The sequence below is a fragment of the Hyla sarda genome, chromosome 7, assembly GCF_029499605.1.
Source record: "Hyla sarda isolate aHylSar1 chromosome 7, aHylSar1.hap1, whole genome shotgun sequence".
NCBI classification, from domain to species: domain Eukaryota; kingdom Metazoa; phylum Chordata; class Amphibia; order Anura; family Hylidae; genus Hyla; species Hyla sarda.
In genome coordinates this window covers 41,662,237-41,686,852 of record NC_079195.1, presented here as the reverse complement: position 1 = coordinate 41,686,852, position 24,616 = coordinate 41,662,237, and the positions used below count along the sequence as shown (strand labels likewise).

The following is a 24,616-nucleotide window of genomic DNA, read 5'->3' as shown; positions in this document are numbered from 1 at the left end:
GGAGTCTGGGAGCTGCTGATGTTGTCCTGTAGTTTACAGGAAGTCATCTGACCCAGAACTGAATCTGCTACAGTAATGAAACATATGGATGCAGCTGAACTGGCATGAAACAGATAGCACTTAGCAATAGTGCTGGTAAGTGTGCATTATATGAGGGAAAAAAGACAATTTAGAAAATTGCTTTATTTTACAGTCAGGAAACAAACTAACAATAAAAAAAATCAGTTCAAAGGTGTCCACAGTCTTCAAATTGTTTGGTCTTTTTATGCTGTCAGAATCCATACCATTTCTGAGACCATTTAAACCCTTTGGATGCTGAAAAGTATTGTGTCTATGTGTAGATGGCATCAGCGAGTTGCGTATTTTGGACATGGACTGTGTTGGGATGACCTAAGTGAAAGGTGAGTTCAAGATTGAGTATAGATAGATTTAGCCCTCACATAACATAATACTTACTGTACAGATCGGTCTCATCTAGGATCTCTGACTTTATGATCTCTTCTATGATATCTTCTAGTGTAACAATTCCCATTACTTCATAAAATGGATCCCCTTCTCCTTCGTCATTGACCCTTTGCACTATGGCCAGGTGAGATTTACCTGTGACAATCCAAAAGTAAAACTGCGGTCAAGCAACTTTTTGTCTACAGAAGGATATATAAGCTGTTATACTCAGAAATATAACATTAAATATTTAGCTTTCTTCTTTTTTTTACTTCTTGTCCCAAAGTTAGACCACATAAAAAGTAGCAATAACAGCTTTGCGGGATTTCAGATACTGGAGAAACCTAACAGATCCCATTCCCTTTTTGGATGTGGTTTTCAATGCCACAGTTGTATGGAGCCATAATATACCTGTATGCAAGCCCTTACACATCTACTATACAGTATATACTGTATGAAAGGGATGCCTTGTGTATGGGCATGCTATCCTCAGGACAAAATGTGTCTTTTTTGGGAACATTTATACATTCAGGATATGCTGCATATTATCTGCAGCTAATTTTGCTACCCCACAAGGTCAATGGGTAGCAAAATCAGCTGCAGACAATATACAGCAGATCGTACCCTTTAACTGTATTGTTTGGTCTAATTTTTGCAGGTACCTTGCCTTACAAAATCTTAAGCTTTTAACTAAAATAGGGGCCTTTTGGTATATATATATATATATATATATATATATATATATATATATATATATATAAAACCCAATGTTAGATAAAGTAGACAATCCGAGGATCACAAGAAGACAACACACAGACTTCACTTTAAAGGTGACTCGCAGGCTTATTCTGCCAATTAGCTTAACTCCTTAAGGACCCAGCCAATTTTCAGTGTAGGACCCGGCCATTTTTCGCATATCTGACCACTGTCACTTTAAGCATTAATAACTCTGGGATGCTTTTACCTTTCATTGAAGATTGTTTTTTCGTGACATATTCTACTTTATGTTAGTGGTAAATTTTCGGCGATACTTGCATCATTTCTTGGTGAAAAATTCAAAAATTTCATGGAAAAATTGAAAATTTTCCTTTTTTTTTTTTTACTTTGAAGCTCTCTGCTTGTAAGGGAGACAGACATTTCAAATAAATTATATATTGATTCACATATACAATATGTCTACTTTATGTTTGTGTAATAAAGTTGAAATGTTTTTACTTTTGGAAGACATCAGAGGGCTTCAAAGTTCAGCAGCAATTTTTCTCAAAATTTTCAAAATCTGAATTTTTCAGGGACCAGTTCAGTTTTGAAGTGGATTTGAAGGGCCTTCATATTAGAAATACCCCACAAATGACCCCATAATAAAAAAAACTGCACCTATCAAAGTATTTAAAATGAAATTCAGTAAGTGTGTTAACCCTTTAGGTGTTTAACAGGAATACCAGTAAAGTGAAGGAGAAAATTCAAAATCTTCATTTTTTACACTCGCATGTTCTTGTAGACCCAGTTTTAGAATTTTTGCAAGGGGTAATAGGAGAAAAAGTCCCCCAAAATTTGTAACCCAATTTCTCTTGAGTAAGGAAATACCCCATATGTGTATGTCAAGTGTTCGGCGGGTGCAGAAGAGGGCTCAGAAGGGAAAGAGCAACAATGGGATTTCGGGGAGTGAATTTTGATGAAATGGTTTTTGGGGGGCATGTCACATTTAGGAAGCCCCTAAGGTGCCAGAACAGCAGAAAACCCCCACATGGCATACCATTTGGGAAACTACCCCCCTCAAGGCATGTAACAAGGGGTCCAGTGAGCCTTAACACCCCACAGGTGTTTGACGACTTTCCGTTAAAGTCGGATGTGTAAATGAAAAAAAAAAGTTTTTTCACTAAAATGCTGTTTTCTTTTTCTTTTTTTTTTTTTACAAGGGGTAATAGGATAAAATGACCCCCAAAATTTGTAACTCCATTTCTTCTGAGTATGGAAATACCCCATGTGTGGATGTCAAGTGCTGTGCTGGCGCACTACAATGCTCAGAAGAGAAGGAGCACAATTGAGCTTTTGGAGAGTGAATTTGTTTGGAATGGAAGTCAGGGGCCATGTGCGTTTACAAAGCCCCCCCGTGGTGCCAGAACAGTGGACCCCCCCATATGTGACCCCATTTTGGAAACTACACCCCTCACAGAATTTAATAAGGGGTGCAGTGAGTATTTACACCCCACTGGCGTTTGACAGATCTTTGGAACAGTGGGCTGTGCAAATGAAAAATAAAATTTTTCATTTTCCCGGATCACTGTTCCAAAAATCTGTCAGACACCTGTGGAGTGCAGTTTTTTCCCAAATTTACCAGTTTTACAAAAGGTAATGGTAGAAAATGCCCCCCAAAATTTGTAACCCCATCTCTTCTGAGTATGGAAATACCTCATGTTAGAACGTAAAATGCTCTGCGGGTGTACTAAAATGCTCAGAAGTGAAGGAGTCACATTTGGCTTTTGGAAAGTAAATTTTGCTGAAATGGTTTTTGGTGGGCATGTCGCTTTAAGGAACCCCCTATGGTGCCAGCACAGAAAAAAACAACCCACATGGCATACTATTTTGGAAACTACACCCCTCAAGGAATGTAACAAGGGGTACAGTGAGCCTTAACACCTCACATGTGTTTTATGACTTTTTGTTAAAGTTGGATGTGTAAATGAAAAAAAAAAATTTCACTAAAATGCAGTTTTTTCCCCAAATTAGAAATTTTTACAAGGGGTAATAGGAGAAAATTACCTCCATTTAATGTAACTCCACTCACAGAATTTAATAAGGGGTGCAGTGAGTATTTACACCCCACTGGCATTTGACAGATCTTTGGAACAGTGGGCTGTGCAAATGAAAAAAGGAGATTTTTTAACACTTACCGTAAAATCTCTTTCTCGAAGGATCCATTGGGGGACACAGACCGTGGGTGTATGCTGCTGATGCTGCTGTCTCTAGGAGGTGTGACACTATGGCAACAAAAACAGTTGGCTCCTCCCAGCAGGATATACCCGCCTTCAGGCTCTGAGCTAATCAGTTTAAGTTCCAGAGCAATAGGAGGAGACTAACAGGTCAAGAAAAACCCATAACTGTCCGAGAACCAGAAGAAAAACATAACTGAACACACCCTCGGACAGAGAACCAAGGAAAATCCCAAAAGGGTGGGAGCTGTGTCCCCCAATGGATCCTTCGAGAAAAAGATTTTACGGTAAGTGTTAAAAAATCTCCTTTTCTCTATCGGCTCCATTGGGGGACACAGACCGTGGGACGTACCAAAGCCGTCCCTTAGGTGGGCAGATAAGCAGTCAGGCAGACGGCCGTTCCACTGCCTCCTGCAACACTTTACGGCCCAGACTAGCATCAGCCGATGCGAAGGTATGAACTCGGTAGAACCTCGAGAAAGTGTGCAAAGACGACCAGGTAGCCGCCTTGCAAATCTGCGAGGCCGAGGCTCTATGCTGGAGAGCCCAGGATGCCCCAACAGAACGGGTAGAATGAGCCACAACCCTGAAAGGAGGAATCTTTCCCTTACAGCGATAGGCCTCCGAAATGGCAGACCGAATCCACCGAGAAATGGTGGCCTTTGAAGCAGGTTGTCCTTTGCGACGACCTTCCGTAAGGATGAAAAAGGAATCACACTGACGAAACAAAGAAGTATGGAGAGATAAGACCGAACTACATCCAGCTTGTGTAGTAAGCGCTCCTTAGGATGAGAAGGAGCAGGACAAAAAGACGGGAGGACAATGTCCTCATTGAGATGAAAGGCCGAAACCACCTTAGGCAAAAAGGAGGGATCTGGCCGGAAAACAACCTTGTCTTGGTGGATCACCAGAAACGGAGAACGGCAGGAGAGAACTGCCAATTCAGACACCCTCCGGATGGAGGTGATAGCAAAAAGAAATGCCACTTTCCAAGAAAGGAGGCGGAGAGACACCTCTCTAAGGGGCTCAAAGGGTGCACCCTGGAGGGCACTCAGAACCAAATTCAAGTCCCAAGGGGGAGAGGGTGACCGATAAGGAGGAATAGCATGCGTCACTCCTTGAAGGAAAGTCCGGACATGAGAATTAGAAGCCAGGGGCCGCTGGAAAAGAACAGTAAGGGCCGAAACCTGACCTTAAAGGGAACTGAGAGACAACCCTAGTTCCAACCCCGACTGCAAAAAGGAGAGAAGATGGGGAACCGAGAAGATTACCGGGGACAAGTCTTGAGCTTCACACCAATGAAAATAAGACCGCCAAGTACGGTGGTAAATTCTTGCAGAGGAGGGCTTACAAGCCTTGAGCATGGTGTGAATGACTTGGGAAGAGAACCCGCAGGCCCTCAAAACTGCGGCCTCAACCGCCACGCCGTCAAATGCAGCGAATGTAAATTGGGGTGGCAAAGAGGACCCTGAGAGAGCAGGTCCGGATGGAGCGGAAGGCGCAGTGGAGTGTCGTCCAGGAGCCTGACTACGTCGGCGTACCACGACCTTCGGGGCCAATCTGGAGCTACCAGAATGGCGGGGACGTCCTCTGCCTTGAGCTTCCTCAGCACTCTGGGAAGGAGCGGAAGAGGAGCAAACAGATAGGGTAGGGCAAACCCCACCCAAGGAATCACTAGGGCGTCCACGGCCAGAGCCTGAGGGTCCCGGGACTTGGACACAAAAGGATCTTCCGATTGTGCCGGGACGCAAAGAGGTCCACGTCCAGGATGCCCCAGAGGTCGCAGAGTTGTGCGAAGACCTCTGGATGTAGAGACCACTCGCCGGGGTCGGATGCGAACCGAGTGAGGAAGTCCGCTTCCCAGTTGAGCACCCCTGGAATGTGAATCGCCGAAATGGCCGGAACCTTGCTCTCCGCCCAGATGAGAATCTTGGTCAACTCGGCCAGAGCTGCGAGTGCTGCCCTGTCGATTTATGTACGCCCCGGCTGTGGCATTGTCCGACTGAACGCGGACAGGACAGCACTGAAGACGGGACTCCCAATGAAGAAGACAAAGAAGAATCGCCCGTAATTCTAATATGTTTATCGGAAGAAGGGTCTCCTGGTGAGACCAGAGTCCCTGAACCGTCCAATCCCTGAACACGCCGCCCCAGCCCGACAGGTTGGCATCCGTTGTAACAACCTGCCAGTGAAGGGGAAGAAACGACCGCCCTTGGAGAAGAAGGGGGGAGCGGAGCCACCAGAGCAGAGACTGATTGACCCTGCGAGGGAGAACAATCTGACGATCGAGGGACAGAGGAGACCTGTTCCATCGGGAAAGAATCGCCAGTTGAAGGGGGCGGTAATGAAACTGGGCAAAGGGTACGGCCTCCATAGTTGCCACCATCCAACCCAGGACTTCCATACAAGTGCGGATGGAGACTGATACCTGGGACCGAAGGGAGCGGACCCCCGACCGGAGCGCCAGACGTGTGTCCGGCGGAAGACAAATCCGGGCAGAGGCCGTGTTTAATTGAAGTACCAGGAAGGTTAGAGACTGGGTAGGGCGGAGGACTGACTTGTCCTGGTTGACCATCCACCCGAAGCGAGTCAGTGTGGAGAGTGACGTCCAGATTCTCCAGAGTCTGGGCTCTGGTTGGAGCCTTGATGAGAATGTCGTCCAGATAGGGTATCACCGAGATTCCCCTCGACCGTAACAGGCCAATCACTGGCGCAAGGATCTTTGTAAAGACCCGAGGAGCCATGGCTAGACCGAAGGGGAGAGCTACAAATTGAAAGTGCCCCTCCGGAACCGCAAAGTGGAGGTACCGATGATGGCCTGGGAATATTGGCACATGGAGGTAGGCATCCTTGATATCCACTGATGAAAGGAACTCCCCTTGTTCCAGGGACGCCACCACCGAACGGAGAGATTCCATTCGGAAGTAGCGGATGGGAAGGTGATGGTTGAGACGCTTAAGGTCCAAAATTGGACGCACAGAACCGTGCTTCTTGGGAACCACAAAAAGATTTGAATAGAAACCCCGAAACCGTTCCCCTGGAGGAACGGGAACAATAACCCCCTCTTGGAAGGGAGGCGAATTCGATCCGGTAACGTTGGACACCACATCCCTGACCCAAGAGTCCTGAATGTGAGAGGTCCAAATGTCTCGAAAAAACAAGAGACGACCTCCCACCCGAGAAGAAACCGCGGGTGGGGGCCTCACTTCATGCAGAAGTGGGCTTGCGGTTGCCTGATTTGGGCGCAAAGTGGCCGGACGGTTAGAGTCAGACTTCCAAGATGGGCGTGGCCGGAACGAGGGAGCCTTCCTGGCACGCGAGGGCGCCTGCCCGGACCCAAAAAAAGGAGATAGGAACTTTCTCACCCTAGTCTGTGTCCCCTGTCAGCTGCAGTGAGGGGAACTCGCTCTGAGCAGCTAGAAAGAGAGTGAACAAGCCAGCCAATAGGAAGAGAGGGGCGTGCCTGAAGCAAGGCACTCACTAACTGACCCCTTCTAACTGAAAATCGCACCCACGGCGCTGATTGGAGGCTGCTTCGCGCCTCTGAGAGCTCCTAGCTCTGTGGGTGGAGATATAGACAGCCTTAAAGAACTGTCATGGCACCCGCTCCTTGTCCCGAGTGCACCTGACGGCCGTTTATGCGCCCGGGGGAAGAGAGCGGGCGGACAAAGCGCCGTCAGAGACTGCCGGTGAAAGAGAAAGTAAGCCGGCGCTGAAGCGCCCGGCTCACAGCAGCGCCGCAGCTATCAGCCGCATATAAGGCGCTGCCGACAAAACGAAAGTAAACCGGCGCTGAGATCGCTGACATGGTAGCACAAGCGCACACATATAAGTGAAGTGCACCAAGCACACACACACACACAAGTGTAGTGCCGCATAAAAAAATGGCCCCTCAGGTGCCACTGCTCCCCCAGAATAAAGTACAGCCCTTGCATAGGCTAGCCTATGCTGGCTGCTATGTGCGAGCGAGGCGAGCAGGTAAATAGGGGGACCCGGACCCATGAGGTACCACCCAAGCGCTGACCGTTGGCGGGGGGGGGGGGGGGGGGTTAACAGCGCATATACGCAATGTCTGAGCCCCCTCACTCGCAATGGGGAAACAGGGAACCGCAGTCCCTGAGTCCCCACCTGAAAACAGAAAAGAAAAGGAATAAAAAACTAACACGTCCCTAACTAGGAAAACAAAAAAACAGAAGACCTGGTCTGGAGCAGTCCAGACCATGTCCACCTCCTTCAGACACTAAGCTTAAACTGATAAGCTCAGAGCCTGAAGGCGGGTATATCCTGCTGGGAGGAGCCAACTGTTTTTGTTGCCATAGTGTCACACCTCCTAGAGACAACAGCATCTGCAGCATACACCCACGGTCTGTGTCCCCCAATGGAGCCGATAGAGAAATTACATTTTTCATTTTCACGGACCACTGTTCCAAAAATCTATCAGACACCTGTGGGGTGTAAATGCTCACTGTACCCTTTATTACATTACATGAAGGGTGTAGTTTCCAAAATGGGGTCACATGTGGGGGGTCCATTGTTCTGGCACTATGGGGCTTTGTAAACGCACATGGCCGTCAATTCCGGAGACATTTTCTCTTCAAAAGCCCAATGTCGCTTCTTCTCTTCTGAGCATTGTAGTACAACCGCAGAGCACTTTACATCCACATATGGGGTATGTTCTTACTCAGAAGAAATGGGGTTACAAATTTTGGGGGGCTTTTTTCCTATTTTCCCTTGTGAAAATGAAAAATATAGGGTAACACCAGCATTTTTGTGAATTTTTTTTTCCCCCATCCAACTTTAACGAAAATTCGTCAAACACCTGTGGGGTGTTAAGGCTCACTATACCCCTTGTTACATTCCGTGAGGGGTGTAGTTTCCAAAATGGGGTCACATGTGGGTATTTATTTTTTTGCATTTATGTCAGAACCGCTGTAAAATCAGCCACCCCTGTGCAAATCACCAATTTAGGCCTCAAATGTACATGGTGCGCTCTCACTCCTGAGCCTTGTTGTGCGCCCGCAGAGCATTTTACGCCCACATATGGGGTATTTCCGAACAAATTTTGGGGGTCTTTTTTTTTCCTTTTACCGCATGTGAAAATAAAAAGTATGGGGCAACACCAGCATGTTAGTGCAAATGTTTTATTTTTTTTACACTAACAGGCTGGTGTAGCCCCCAACTTTTTTTTTTCATAAGGGGTAAAAGGAGAAAAAGAAAAAATTTGTAGTGCAATTTCTCCCGAGTACGGAAATACCCCATATGTGGCCCTAAACTGTTTCCTTGAAATACGACAGGCCTCCGAAGTGAGAGAGCGCCATGCGCATTTCAGGACTAAATTAGGGATTGCATAGGGGTGGACATAGGGCTATTCTACGCCAGTGAATCCCAAACAGGGTGCTTCCAGCTGTTGCTGAACTCCCAGCATGCCTGGACAGTCAGTGGCTGTCCGGAAATGCTGGGAGTTGTTGTTGTTTTGCAACAGCTGGAGGCTCCATTTTGGAAACACTGCCGTACAACTCATTTTTATTGGGGGGGGGGACAGTGTAAGGGGGTGTATATGTGTGTTTTACCCTATATTATGTGTTAGTGTAGTGTTTTTAGAGTACATTGGCGGAGGTTTACGGTGAGTTTCCCGCTAGGAGTTTGCGCTGCAGTGAAAAACTGCAGCTCATACTTGAAGCAGGAGACTCACTGTAAACCTACCCGTGTGAAAGTACCCTGTACATTCACATGGGGGGCAAACCTCCAGCTGTTTCAAAACTACAACTCCCAGCATGCACTGACAGACCGTGCATGCTGGGAGTTGTACTTTTGCAACAGTTGGAGGCACACTGGTTGGAAAACCTTCAGTTAGGTTCTGTTACCTAACTCAGTATTTTTCAACCAGTGTGCCTCCAGCTGTTGCAAAACTACAACTCCCAGCACGTACTGATCGCTGAAGGGCATGCTGGGAGATGTAGTTATGCAACAGCTGGAGGTACGCAACTACAACTCCCAGAATGCCGAGACAGCTGTTTGGGCATGCTGGGATTTGCAGTTTTGCAACATCTGGAGAGCTACAGTTTAGAGACCACTGCACAGTGATCTCCAAACTGTGGCCCTCCAGATGTTGCAAAACTACAAATCCCAGCATGCCCAGACACCAAACAGCTGTGTGGGCATGCTAGGAGTTGTAGTTTTGTAAGATCTGGAGGGCTACAGTTTAGAGACCACTGTATAGTGATCTCAAACTGTAGCCCTCCAGCTGTTTTAAAACTACAAATCCCAGCATGCACAAACAGCTGTCTGGGTATGCTGGGAGTTGTAGTTTTGCAACATCTGGAGGGCTACAGTTTAGAGGCCATTGTATAGTGGTCTCAAACTGTAGTCCTCCAGATGTTGCTTGGCAACTCACCGGCTTCCGCAGGATCCAAGGAACCAGCCGCACGTCATCGCCGCCCACCGATCCCCACCGTCGATCGTCACCTCCGCTGCAACCAGATGGGTAAGTGGACTTCGGCGCCGGTCCTCCTCGGTTTCCCCGTTCTTCCCCGCCTATTGTGGGTGGGCAGAGCGGGGAAACCGAAAGTTAACCCCCCGCCCCAAATCTGCTATTGGTCGTCGCGTCTATATGACCAATAGCAGGGGTAGGAGGGCTGGCACCCCTGCCACCTCACTCCTATCCTTTGAGGGGGATCGTGGGTGTCTTGGACAACCCTGATCCCCCTTATTTTCCGGGTCACCATAGACCCGTATGACCCGGAATTGCGCAAATCGCCGGTGTGTCTGATGGCCCCCCTGGGCATTTGCGCGGGGTGCCTGCTGATCAATATCCCGATGTGCGGAGGGGACCGAAATTCCCACGGCCGTACATGTACGTCATGGGTCCTTAACTACCAGGGTCCCATGACGTACCGGTACGACATGGGTCCTGAACAGGTTAAAGGTTGTATGTTCACTAATGGTGAATAATCAAACAAATCCCCTTTAAGGGTAGGTTCACATGTGCTGTATTTTGTGTGTATTTGCTGCTGCGTATTATCCTACCTATAGAAGTCAATGTGTAATGTCCCAGTACAGGACATGGTTCTGTACTACCCTTAGGCCCTATCAGGTTGAGTCCTTCAGTGACCTGGGGGCTCTCCTGCAGTGTCTCCCCTGCTGTTATTATAGGTGTCATTTATTGTCATAGGATTATAGTCAGTGTCCTAATGTATAGCTAGTTTAAAGGACCTGTGAGATGTTGTCTAAATGACCTGTGGAATGTCACATATTATGTTGTCACATGATGTTACCCAGAGAACACCAGCTTAACCTATGACCTGCAGCTTGACCAATGGGCCTTAGTCCAGCCCCCCCCCCCCCACTATATAAAGGGACGGTTTTACAATTCTCGCTCTTCTATCTTACCACCTGCTACTGAGCACAGCAACAACCAGAGATCTCAGTGCTAGTGACCATCATTTGGAAGGCCGCAAAGCTACAGTCATTCCAGTAAGTCAAAAGTCTATGTCTGCTGTGGCTACAAATAGCCAAGTCCAGCCTATAGTCAAGCCTGAAGTCAAATCTCTAAAGTCTGTTACAATTCTAATTGGTCCCAGCAAGCTGCAAGGTCCTTCTGGGTTCCTGGCCACCTCTCTGGGAATCTGGCCTAGCTGTGAAGATAATTCCATCTGTCTTAACTCAGTAAAGCCTCCGTTAGACCATAACTGGTTGTGGACTCTCCTTTCACTAACTAGCCATTGGAATAGCGTAGATGCTGTTCGTGTGGTTCCGGTATCCGAAAACCATTCTGGCGTCACAAACACTAGGGGTTAACAACATCTTGCCCCAGGGGTTAATACCATCTGGTCCCACCACCTACACCGCTACACCCTGTGGTCCCGCCATACACCGTGGGTCACCACAACTTTGGCATCACGAACAGGATACGGGTGTGTGTGTTAACCAGTTGACCACAAAGTCAAGTCAGGCCACCGATTAACAGTATGAAGGTGTGTGCGCCCTATGCAAGTTGTCGCAAGTCCTTCCCCCAGTCTGAACTGTGTCTAAGAAAGAATCGCATGCAGTTGAGAATAAGTGTGCACCACGAAAGTGTACGGACTGTGTTACTAAAGTCTTTTTTTACTGTGGCACGGATAAAGTAGTGGGGAAGGTGAAAGAAAGACCGTTAATCATTGTTGCTAAGTGTGTAAAGTCCGTACATGAAGGGGCTAAACTGAGTCCGATGTTTCGCGTGCCCGGGAGCGGTTGCAGCTCCGCCCAGTCAGACACCGGCGGTGACGTCTCTTCAGTGTGCGAGCTGGAACTAAGAATCAGCCCTGTTTTGCACAGGGGAAGAAATTGCCATGCGGACCAAACAGGAATTTCCCTGGGCGCAGCCATATTGAAGGTCCCGGCGGCTGCGTCCGGCTTTACAGAATACCTGCGTGTACCCGCTGCAGAGCAGACTCTGCATAAACCAACCACTTGCTGCAATAAGTCTCCGGCACCAGTGGCAACAAACATTAACCTCTCAGTGCCCAACAAAGTCTGCATGTACTCGCTACAGTCTATTGCCAGGCATGTATAAAACTGTCAAGAAGATGTTAGTCGACATGAAGGACGCAGATGTGATTCAGGAAAGTCAGAGTCCCTGGGCGGCGACCCTTGTCCTAGTCAAAAAGAAGGATGGGACCATCCGTTTCTGTGTTGACTATAGGAAACTGAATGACATCACCCATAAGGACGATTATCCTCTTCCAAGAATCATGGAAACACCGCCTTTGGGTCGGTAGCGTACTTCTCCACCTTGGACTTAACCAGTGGGTATTGGCAAGTGCCTATGGCTGTGGAAGACCGAGAGAAGACAGCCTTCGTTACCCCCATGGGACTGTTTGAGTTCAAGAGTATGCCATTCGGGCTGTGCAATGCCCCTGCTACTTTCCAGCGGCTGATGGAGCGATGCTTGGGCCATTTAGACTTCCAGAGTGTCCTTCTGTACCTCGTTAGGATGTCATCGTATACTCTATGTCCTACCAAGAGCACCTTGGTCATCTGTCAGACGTCTTCCAAGTGTTGATCAAACAAGGATTGAAGATCAAGCCCTCCAAGTGCCATCTGCTTAAACCTCAGGTACACTACCTAGGTCATGTTGTCAGCACTGAGGGAGTCCAGCCTAATCCCGACAAGGTAGAAATTGTTAAGAACTGGCCTACCCCGAACACAGTGAAAGATGTCCAAAGCTTCCTGGGACTTGCCGGCTACTACCGCCGCTTCATTCCCCACTTCGCCCAGATTAAGAACCCCTCACAGCCCTCTTGCGGGGTACAGCGAAGAAGAACTACAGTGGGAAGCTACATTTGGCCTGGGCCAAAGAGCACAAGACAGCCTTCCAAGCCCAGAAACACCTATTGATGGAGCCAGACTACACTCAGCTATCCTGGCTGTACACCAATGCCAGCTTCGAAGGTTTGGGGGTGGTCCTATCCCAAGTCCAGGAAGGACAAGAGCGAGTGATAGCCTATGTCAGTCATAATCTGCGTGGAGCAGAAAAGAGCAATGCCAATTACAGCTCCTTTAAGCTGTAACTCCTTGCCCTCGTATGGGCTGTGACTGAGAAGTTTAAAGATTACCTGGCTGCCACACAATTCACTGTCTATACGGATAATAATCCGCTGGCCCACCTGAACACCGCCAAACTGGGTGCCATTGAGCAGCGGTGGCCTTCAAGGTTGGCCAATTAGGACTTCACCATCAAGTACAGAAGCGGCAAGTCCAATGTCAAGGCTGATGTACTCTCGCGAATGTCCCCCGGTGAAGAAACACCTGTCAAAGACAAGTGGGAAGACATGAAGATGCCCTCATTCTACCAGAGATTCGCGAACCAGAATACTGCGACCACCCTCGAAGAGGGCGAATCTAGGTCCAAGAAGATCCATGTTAGGATTCGGCAGGCTGGATGTGGATCCTCTGTGTCAGCGAGGGATTGGCGTGGACCGTGTCGGTGGACCGGTTCAGGTGAGTGACTTGGGATGCGATTCGCGAGCGGGCGCGTCCCGCTATGCGAATCGCATCCCCGCCGGCAGTGTCAGTGCAGCGCTCCCGGTCAGCGGGTCTGACCGGGGCGCTGCAGAGAGAGGAACGACGCGAGCGCTCCGAGGAGGAGCAGGGACCCGGAGCGCTCGGCGTAACAACCCAGGAAGATTTACACACCTGGAGGACTCTGCAAGACGAAAGTGGAGTCATGGGGGATCTGTTGGACTACCTTCTAATGAAAAAGGTACCAACTCATCTATGTCGGGTTCAGAGCGACTACGAGTTGAAGCGTCTGTGGCCACTGTTCGTGCACAAGGGACTGTGAAACTCTTTGGATCCGGTTTCAGGTGAACGACTTCATCAGATCCTCGTTCCCCGAAGGGACGCAGCAATGGTCCTTAATGCCTACCATGACCATTCAGGACACTTTGGAGTCCACAAGACAGAAGCCACTGTCAGGAGACGGATTGGGATGCGGAGCGACATTGAGAAATGGTGCAGTGAGTGTGCCGTCTACAACGTCACCAAGAACGGGCGCAAGGATGCCAGAGCACCCCTCCATTCCATCCAGAGTGAAAGGCCTAACCAGTTTGTCGTGCTAGACCATTTCAAGTTGTCTCCTACCCGATCCGGGTACTCTTATGCTCTCACCATGGTGGATCATTACTTCAAGTGGGTTGTAGTCGTACCAAAGAGCTTACAGCCAAAACCACAGCCCAGATGTTCTACTCCCATTGGTTACAAATCCTTGGATGTCCAGAGTCTGTCCTCACTGACCGAGGAACAGTCTTTGAGTCCCAATTCTTCAGAGAGCTGTGTCAATTTCATGCCAGCAAGAAACTCGGGGCAACTGCTTATCATCCTCAAGGGAATGGGCTCTGTGAGAGAATCAATCAAGTCTTCATTCACATGCTACGAGCAGCATCTGTGTTCAGACATGAAGAATGGCCCCGGTTGTTACCTGAACTATTGGAGATTTATAACAACACGGTGCACTGTTCCACTGGCTAAACCCCATTCTATTTGATGATGGGCCGACATGGTCAGCTACCAAAAGATTGCACGTTTGGACTCCAAGCTCCATTCAATAACTCTTCGAAAACTTCTATGGAATGAGTCTCCGACCACCAAAGGAGAATCCAGGAAGCAAAAGAGATTGTCAACAGAAAGATGGGTGAGGCTCAGCAAGGGTGAGGCAGCAGCAAGACTACAACCGTCATGCCTCCACCAAACCTCTCCAAATAGGTGACAAGGTCTGGCTGCGGAAGTTCCCGAGAACACATAAGTTAGACTCTATTTGGGAAACAAAGCCCTATACTGTGACCGCAATACCCTATCCCGACTCAGATGTGTATGCAATCCAGAAGTCAGGGTATGAACCGCAAGTCGTTCATCGCAATCGAATCAAGTTGTGTCACAAAGAGGATTTGCCTGTGCTCCCGATGCCTCCCTCACCACCAGTCAAACCTGGGAGGGAGTATGTGCCCGGAGAAGGAATCCACTTGTCCATGCAATCTTCGGTTTCATACCAACCTGTGGGCCTGTGCAACCAACTTTAGTCACACCGGCTCAAGTTCTGTCACCATCGGCGCAAGAATATACTCCAGTCTTCAGACCACCTGCCTCATCCATATCAAAACCCCCAAGTCCAAGTCCAAGTCCTGCTAGTCCAGAGTTACAACCTACTTTGGCTGCTGAAAGGGGGGGAACCTGTTGCAAATCCAGCTGAGTCAAGAGCTCCTGAAGAGGTTGCTGTTCCTGAGTCCCAAAAGATGGTGCTGCATAGGTCCCAACGGTCCACGCAAGGGCAGATACCAGCCAGATATGAAGACTAATGTACACGTAAAAAGTACACATAAGTAATGTACACCATAAGTCACATACAGTACTGTAGCACTCAAAATTTCACAGTCTACTTGATATCATATGTCAAATGTCTCTAATATCATATATTATTATGTTCGTGGCAGGATACTTTCCTGGCCAGAAAGTACTCCTGATACTAAACTAATGCACGTAGTCGACATAAGATAACAGAAATGTCAAAAAGTTATCTGTATTAAATGTTTAGCATGAAGTGTCTAGCATAAACTAAATATAGTGTTCTGGGGAGAAGTGTTTTAAATGCCAAGGGATCCCAGTAGCCAAGGCATTGGGCAGAAAGCCTCAGGCAACCCAATCCGCAAATGTCCAATATAAGGTCGTAAGTCTAGTCATGAGTATTATGTTACATGCATAGTCAAAATGTTGTGTTGTGTTTAATCCACTGTTTTGCATAGTGAAGTCATCAAGTGCATCGTCAAAGGTCCTTAAAGTACAGTTATATATGTTGGTTCTAGTCATTATTAATCCTGTTCTCGGTTGTACCCCAAAAAGCAGAGCATGTATTGACAATATTACAGAGACTCTTATGTTATCAGTTTTACCAAAGGAAATTTACCAGCCTGGGAATGGAAGTTTGTGTGTAAAAATGCCTCAGGACTGCATCTGGCCCCAGGGCCACCTCGACCCTCAACTCTGACAGAACCCACGTCGAGGGCGACTTGTGTTAAGTAGGGGAGTTTGTAATGTCCCAGTACAGGACATGGTTCTGTACTACCCTCAGGCCCTGTAAGGTTGAGTCCCTCAGTGACCTGGGGGCTCTCCTGCAGTGTCTACCTTGCTGTTATTATAAGTGTCATTTATTGTCATAGGATTATAGTCAGTGTCCAAATGTATAGCTAGTCTAAAGGACCTGTGAGATGTTTTCTAAAGGACCTGTGGAATGTCACATGTTATGTTGTCACATGATGTTACCCAGAGAGCACCAGCTTAACCTATGACCCGCAGCTTGACCAATGGGCCTTAGTCCAGCCCCCCCACTATATAAAGGGGTGGCCATTACAATTCTCACTCTTCTCTCTTACCACCTGCTACTGAGCCCAGCAACCAGTGCTAGTGACCAGCATCTGGAAGGCCGCAAAGCTAGGCATTCCAGTAACTCAAAAGTCTATGTCTTCTGTCACTACATATAGCCAAGTCCAGCCTATAGTCAAGCCTAAAGTCAAATCTCTAAAGTCTGTTACAAGTCTAATTGGTCCCAGCAAGCTGCGAGGTCCTTCTGGATTCCTGGCCACCTCTCTGGGAATCTGGCCTAGCTGTGAAGATAATTCCATCTGGCTTAACTCAGTAAAGCCTCAGTTAGACCATAACTGGTTTTGGACTCTCACTAACTAGCCAGTGAAATAGCGGAGATACCGTTTGTGTTGGTTCCGTTACCCGAAAACCACTCTGGCATCACGAACACTAGGGGTTAACAACATCTTGCCCCAAGGGTTAATACCATCTGGCCCCACCACCTACACTGCTACACCCCGTGGTCCCGCCATACACCGTGGTCACCACAAGTGAGTAGCAAAATCAGCTGCAGAAAATATGCAGCAAAATATGGCACTTTTTAATCACGTTTACACACTATAAACCTGTTTAAGGTGTCAGAAGCTGTGCTGTGAGCAAATACACACTTTCTGACACCCAGCACATCCACCAATTAGCAGAAACCTAGCATGGCCACTACACAATTTATGGCAGTGTTTCCCAACCAGGGTGCCTCAAGCTGTTGCAAAACTACAACCCCCGGACAGCTTTTGGCGTATTTGACGATGCGGGTGCACCACTGTCCCTAGAGTGAGCCTCCTGCTGTGCCCGTGTCCTTCTTTGTCTGCTCATAGCAGCAATCTGTCACTACAAGCAGACACACAGTGATCTGTCAGTCCTGCGCGCATGCACAGTGTATACACAGACATTGCAGTCACTCCCCCTGCTCTCTGAACTAGGCAGATAGTGGCCGCGGTCTGTGAGTATGCTGAGCATGAGCGTGCAACTCCCGGATCATTGTGTGTCTGCTTGGAGCAGCGGATTGCTAAGAACAGACAAAGCAGGACACACGGGCACAGAAGAAGGCACACTCTGGGGATGGTCAGTAGCGCATCCACAGCATCAAATACGGCATGATTTATTCTGAAATGATGCAGCGCTTCAGAGAAATCAGCTTAACCTCTTTAAGAATGCAGAAATTTTTAGCATTTTCATTTTTAACTTCTCGCCTTTTATAATACATAAGTCTTTTTAACCTACAGGGCCATATGAAGGTTTGTTTTATGCAGGACCAATTGTACTTTGTAATGCCATCACTCATTTTACTACAAAATCTATGACAAAACAATATATATATATATATATATATATATAGATATATATATATATATATACAAGTAGTTAGGAGTAGCCGTATTAGTCCAGTGATGCAAAATGCAAAATCATCGATAGTTGCAGTATCTTGTAATATCTTTTTTATTGGACTAACAAGATTTTGTAGTGACAAGCTTTCGGGATTCCTCCCTTTATCAAGTCATAAGCATTTCTGAGCTCACAAGGAGAAAACACACGTTCTATCTCACAAAATATGCAGGGGTTAAAACAACATATATGGAGAATGGACATTAGGTTGGGCCATAAATTGTATAGCTATAGGAGGATAGACTACAGATAAGGATGGGGGGGGGGGGGGGGGCTGGTGAACAGAGGTGAGAACAGTGATTACACTGGACAGAGGAGAAAGGACAATTTTACTACAGGACCATAGACTGAAGATAAGACTTAGACAGGAGAGGGGGAGCAGGGGTGTAATGGTGTTAGAGCAGGGAGAGGGAAGACAGTTTAGCAAAGGTTATAGGAAATTTTGATAATGGGATAAGAAGCTTAAATCCACATTAAGTCCTCTGTTCTTGTAGTCAAAATGATAGTTTTTTATGACTCCAAGAACAGAGGACTTAATGTGGATTTAAGCTTCTTATCCCATTTTTCAAAATTTCCTATAACCTTTGCTAAACTGTCTTCCCTCTCCCTGCTCTAACACCATTACACCCCTGCTCCACCTCCCCTGTCTAAGTCTTATCTTCAGTCTATGGTCCTGTAGTAAAATTGTCCTTTTTCCTCTGTCCAGCGTAATCACGGTTCTCACCTCTGCTCTCCAGCCCCCCCCCCCCCCCTCATCCTTATCTGTAGTCTATCGTCCTATAGCTATACAATTTATGGCCCAACTTAATGTCCATTCTCCACATATGTTGTTTTAACCCCTGCATATTTTGTGAGATAGAACGTGTGTTTTCTCCTTGTGAGCTCAGAAATGCTTATGACTTGATAAAGGGAGGAATCCTGAAATCTTGTTAGTCCAATAAAAAAGGTATTACAAGATACTGCAACTACCGATGATTTTGCATTATATATATATATATATATATATTTGTGGGGTGTAATTAAAAACAATTCAATTCTGCACATTTTGGGAGTTAAAATTTTTACGCAGTACACTCTATGGTAACAGTGACATGTTAACTTTATTCTATAGGTCAGTACAATACCCAGTTTATATAGGTTTTATTGTATTTTAATTTTAAATATGTAAACTTTTATTTTAGAAAATAGGTAGGCTTATGTTTGCCCTATTCTGACCTCTACAACTTTTCTATTTTTCTCTATATGGGGCTCTATGATGTTTTTATTGGTACCATATGTGTTTAGATGGGACTCCTTGGTCACATTTACATTTTGTGAAGAAAAAAAAAAAGATATATTTTAATAGTTTGAACAATTCTGCAAGTGGATATATCAAATATGTACTTCGCTGCCCTGCTTCCGGAGCTCCGCTCCACAGCGTCCGGAAGTTTATTGTTCCGAAAGCTGTGTGCGGGCTTCTGTGTTCAAGGCCGCCCCTCGTGAAGTCCCGCCCGCCCCCTCGTCGTGCCCCCTTCCGATAGACTTTCGTTGAGGGGGCGGGCGTGACGTCACAAGGGGCGGCCCTGAACACGGAAGCCCGCACACAGCTTTCGGAACAATAAGCTTCTGGATGCTGGGGAGCGGAGCTCCGGAAGCAGGGCAGCGGAGTACCCCTTTCATTTTTTTTGTATAGAAAATGGAGGTGATTTAAACTTTTAGTATGATTGGGGATACTTTATATTTGTAAAACCTTTTTTGCATTTTTTAAAATACTTTATTAGTCGCCATAGGGGTCTTGTATGAGCCCATAAGTAGATGGCTCGTACAATCAATGCAGTATTGATCCATCTTATTTGCGCTCTATTGGTAGAGCCGCAGGCAGACTCTATTAATAGAACAGAAGACCACAACACCATCAAGGACAAGAGAAAAAAAGGTCCAGCTCACGAGGAAATGGTAAAAAAAATAAAAAATATTTACAGTATAGCTTGCAAAAATTAAAAGTGAGACAGATCCTTAAAGGACCAACACATTTCTGAAAATTTGTCCTTAGTCATAGTCATGATGTTCATAGTCAAATGGAGAAGTATTACTTTTTAAACCAGTTTACACCTAAGAGCACCTACTATACACATGTCATACTATTTCTCTTACATGGGCAGATTCAAAAACTTTTTATTTATAGTACATCTTGGCAAAACATTAACCCTTGGACATGCATTGCTGTCTATGAAGACGGCGCATTTGCGACCAGTCAAGCAAAAGGTGGAGAATTTCCTGTCAGAAATTTTGCATTTTCGTCCGTATGAACATGGTAGGAGAAATATAGGTGCTAGACATGATCAGGATGAGGCACCAGCATTATTTTTTTTTTTTGGAACTTTACAGAGGCACGCTTTAATATTTAGGGACGAACAATCTTAGTGACTGCACAAAATCTATGTAAATTTTGTGTGGCAGAACCATATGTTGTCTCTTTCTAAGATTACTTTTCCCTACTCTTTAGGAGAAATTGCATTAAATTTTGTGTATGGGTGTAATCTGGTATAAAAAGTTATACTTTTCCTGTCAATATCATGATATATTGTCCAAAACACATCATTTTTTGACACTGATTAGATTTTTTTTTATGCATGTGCAATTTTATTTTGACATAGAGCTACTTTCTGCACTTAATTAATTTATAGTACTATGACTTGAATTCCTTGTCCCGGTTACTTATCACTCCTATTGTGTGTGTGACCAGAGGATCAGTATTGTTGGTACTTATTTGGATTTTGAGGTGTATTCATAAAAATTTTTGTCTGTCTTCTCAGTATAGGTATTTTTACGGGATTTCTTTTTATGTGAGGTGCAGCCTTACTTTGTGTCCGGGCCTCAAAAATAAACAAAATAAACTTTAACTAACCTTCCTACAAGCCCCCGTTGGTCCGGCACAGGCCTCACGGTCCAACGGTGCGAACCTCATTCAACTACCTGGGGACGGGGACGCCGCAGAGCCGTCGGTGTATCACCGGCCGCAGCAATGTCCTGCCCCGGCCAGTGATAGGCTGAGCGCACTGTCATGTGAGAAGCCGGCCAGAGCTCCTTACATGACAGTGGCTCAGCCTATCACCGGCCGGGGCAGGACATTGCTGCGGCCGGAGATACGCCAACGGCTCTGCGGCGTCCCCAGGAAGTTGAACGAGGTTCGCACCGCTGGCCTGTGCCCGACCAACGGAGGCTTGTAGGAAGGTGAGTTAAAGTTTATTTTGTTTATTTTTGAGGCCGGACACAGGGATATATAAAAGTCTAGCACTACATTTGTCCTTTAACCCCTTCAGGACCAAGCCCATTTTGGCCTTAAGGACCAGAGTTTTTTGCCCATCTGATCACTGTCACTTTAAACATTAATAACTCTGGAACGCTTTTAGTTATCATTCTGATTCCGAGACTGTTTTTTCGTGACATATTCTACTTTAACATAGTAGTAAATTTTTGTGGTAACTTGCCTCCTTTCTTGGTGAAAAATCCGTAAATTTTATGAAAAATGTGAAAATTTTAAATTTTTCTAACTTTGAAGCTTTCTGCTTGTAAGGAAAATCTATATTACGAAAAAATTTTTTTTGATTCACACATACAATGGGGGACATGTATCATTTCCAGTGTATAATAGAAGTTTTTTACCCCTCTGCCTGTTGTCTAAATTTGGTGCAGCTGCGTTAAATTTATCATTCTTGTGCAGCTACTTTCTTGAATTGCGTTTAAATTTAGAATTCTCCTCAGAGCATAAACTTACACTGCAGCTCTATTTAGTAGGAGCTTTGTCTGCAGCGTATCTGCACCTAAACAGTAAGTGTGTCCTCGTTATTAGTTTTAGAATTTTTTTTCTTCATTATGTAGAGTTTTAATCTCACAATAATACCACTTTTTGCACCCAATTATAACACATCAATTATACCAATGTCTTATTCTTCATTTAACATCTGTGACACCCCTGTGCAAATCACCTCAAATGTACATGGTGCACTCTACCTTATGGGCCTTGTTGTGCGCCCGCAGAGCACTTTGCGCCCACATATGTGGTATCTCCGTACTCTGGCTAAATTGTGTCCCAAAAAATGGGGATCTTTTTTACCATTTACCTCTTGTGAAAATGTAAAGTATGCGGCAACACCTGCATGTCAGTGTAAATAATTTTATTTTTATACACTAACATACTGGTGTACACTCCAACTGTTCCTTTTCATAATGGGTAAAAGGAGAAAAAGCCCCCCAAAATCTGTAAGGCAATTTCTCCCGAGTACGGCGATACCCCATATGTGACCCTCAAATGTTGCCTTGAAATACGACAGGGCTCCAAAGTGAGAGCGCCATGCGCATTTGACGCCTAGATTAGGGTTTTGCATAGGGGTGGACATAGGGGTATTCAATGCCAGTGTTTCCCAAACAGGGTGCCTCCAGCTGTTGCAAAACTCCCAACATGCCTGGACAGTAAATGGCTGTCCCGCAATACTGGGAGTTGTTGTTTTGCAACAGCTGGAGGCTCCATTTTGGAAACAGTGCCGTACCAGACGTTGTTCATATTTATTGGGGGGGGGGGAGGGGGGCTGTGTAGCGGTATGTGTATATGTAGTGTTTTTTACTTATTTTATTTAAGTGTAGTGTAGTGTTTATAGGGTACAGTCACACGGGCGGGGGTTGACAGCAAGTTTGCTGCATCTTAATCTTGCAGCACTCCCTGTAAACCTCCGCCCATGTGAGTGTACCCTGTCCATTCACATTGGGGGAGGGGGAAACATCCAGCTGTTGCAAAACTACAACTCCGAGCAAGCCCTTTGGCTGTCCGTGCATGCTGGGAGTTGTAGTTTTGCAACAGCTGGAGGCACACTGGTTGCGCAACAGAGAAACAGACTCAGTGTTTCGCAACCAGTGTGCCTTCAGCTGTTGCAAAAACTTCAAATCTCAGCATGCAGTGACAGCAGAATGACATGCTGGAACTTGTAGTTATGCAACAGCTGAAGGCACACTGGTTGCAAAACACTTGAAAGTTTTTTTACTTAACTTAGTGTTTCCAAACCAGTGTGCCTCCAGCTGTTGCACAACTTCAATTCCCAGCATGCATGGTTTGTCAGTGCATGCTGGGCGTTATAGTTTGGAGGCACAGCTGGAGGCACACGGGTTGGGAAAAAGAGTTAGGAAACGAACAATGTTTCCCAACTAGTGTGCCTCCAGCTGTTGCAAAACTATAATTCCCAGCATGGCCAGACATGCTAGAAGTTGTATTTCGGCAATATCTGAAGGGTCAGATGTTTACAAACTACAACTCCCATCATGCTTGAGCAGTCTGGGCATGCTGGGAGTTGTAGTTTTGCAACAGCTGGAGGTCCACAGTTTGTAGACCACTGTATAATGGTCTCCAATCTGTGGTCTTCCAGATGTTACAGAACTACAACTCCCAGCATGCCTCAACAGAGTGGGCATGCTGAGATTTGTAATTTTGGAACATCTGGAAGAGCACAGATTGGAGATCATTATACAGTGGTCTCCAAACTGTGGCCCTCCAGATGTTGCAAAACTACAACTCCCAGCATGCCCAGAAAGCCAAAGGCTGTCTGGGCATGCTGGGAGTTGCAGTTCTGAAACTCCCAGAGGCAGCAGTTAGATTGCTTTACGGCGATCTCACTGCTGCCAATGAAGATGCCGCCCTGCTGCTGCAAACTCACCGCGGGGACGCACCACCCCCGGGACCGCCTGGAGGAAGTCGCTCGCTCCGGGACCGCTCGGGACGCCGCATGGACGGGTAAGTGACGCCGGGGGACGGGTAAGGGACACTTAGCAGAGCGGTGTGTGTCCCGATCCCCGTGATCCGGACTCACACACCGCGCTGCTAAGTATTCTGATAGCGATAAGCTGCTTTCAGCTAGTCAGATTTGACTAGCTGATAGCAGCGATCACTGGGGGGGGGGGATGAAACCCCCTGTGGTCACATGGTAAGATGGCTTGCTATCAGTGATAGCCACCATCTTACCGGGCGCTGGGGAAAAGTATAACGGAAAGCAGTAAATTGTAAAAATAAAAGGAGAATGATCTACAGTGTTAAGTGGATTACAAAGCTATTTTAATGTGACGGGGCTTGTTCAATGATAAGTAAGATATCAAACATTTGTTGGATCATAAAATAACAATATACAAGTGATCTAATGAATAACTGAACTGTAAACAAATATTCTATATGCAAATTACTTGAAAAGTGCTTTGGAATAACCAAGGAGTAAAAATATAAAACAAACCAAATGAGGAATTGAGATAGGAAAGTAAAAACATTCTGGTGGTTCCTTAGTAGAACTTTCCTTCAGAAATAGAAAGGATTGCTACGTGCAGTTAAAGTTGGCTTATGGGGAAAAAGACGCACTTGCGTCAAAATTTTTGGTGCAAAGGAAAAGAACGCAGGTAATAAATCCATGTGTACTATACAAGGGTGTGGAAATTAAAAAAAAAAACTAATTGTCCAAGGGACTAAAGCGGAACACAATCTACTTGTCCCTCAAGAAAATCCACTTGTCCTGGTTGATGAAATAATTTCAACCAAAATAGTCTGATCCCCCCCACTAGACCACCAGGGATGGATATAAGATCCTTTAGACACTGCTGACAGCGGTGATCTAATGGTTTAATAGGTGAACGCAGCATGCCAGGCTATTAGCGGGGGAGAACTGTAGATCCTCTTACGCCCGAGCCAAGCCCAGAAAAGTCTAGATGTAACTTTTTGATCACCTTATAAAAAATTTCTCATATGAAGTGACCAAAAATGAGCAATTCTGGACTATTTTTTTTACATTTACACCGTTCACCATACGGTTTAATTAACATTATATTTTAATAGTCTGGACATTTCCACATGCAGCGATACCACTTATGTTTATTTTTGTACATTATTTTTATTTAAAGAAAATTGGAAACTTTTATTAGGAAAGGGGCTTATTCACATGTATACGCACTTTTTAAAA

General features: G+C 46.0%; 1 protein-coding gene across 2 annotated transcripts in view; it reads right to left on the bottom strand.

The window, feature by feature from the left end:
* The window catches only part of CNNM1 (cyclin and CBS domain divalent metal cation transport mediator 1), a 75,360-nt gene that overhangs the window by 39,126 nt on the left and 11,618 nt on the right, over window positions 1–24,616 (bottom strand). For both annotated transcript variants that reach the window (XM_056531878.1, XM_056531879.1), the window contains exon 2: window positions 457–600. In XM_056531878.1, coding sequence (XP_056387853.1) covers window positions 457–600 — 144 coding nt within the window. The remainder of the gene's footprint in view (window positions 1–456; window positions 601–24,616) is intronic.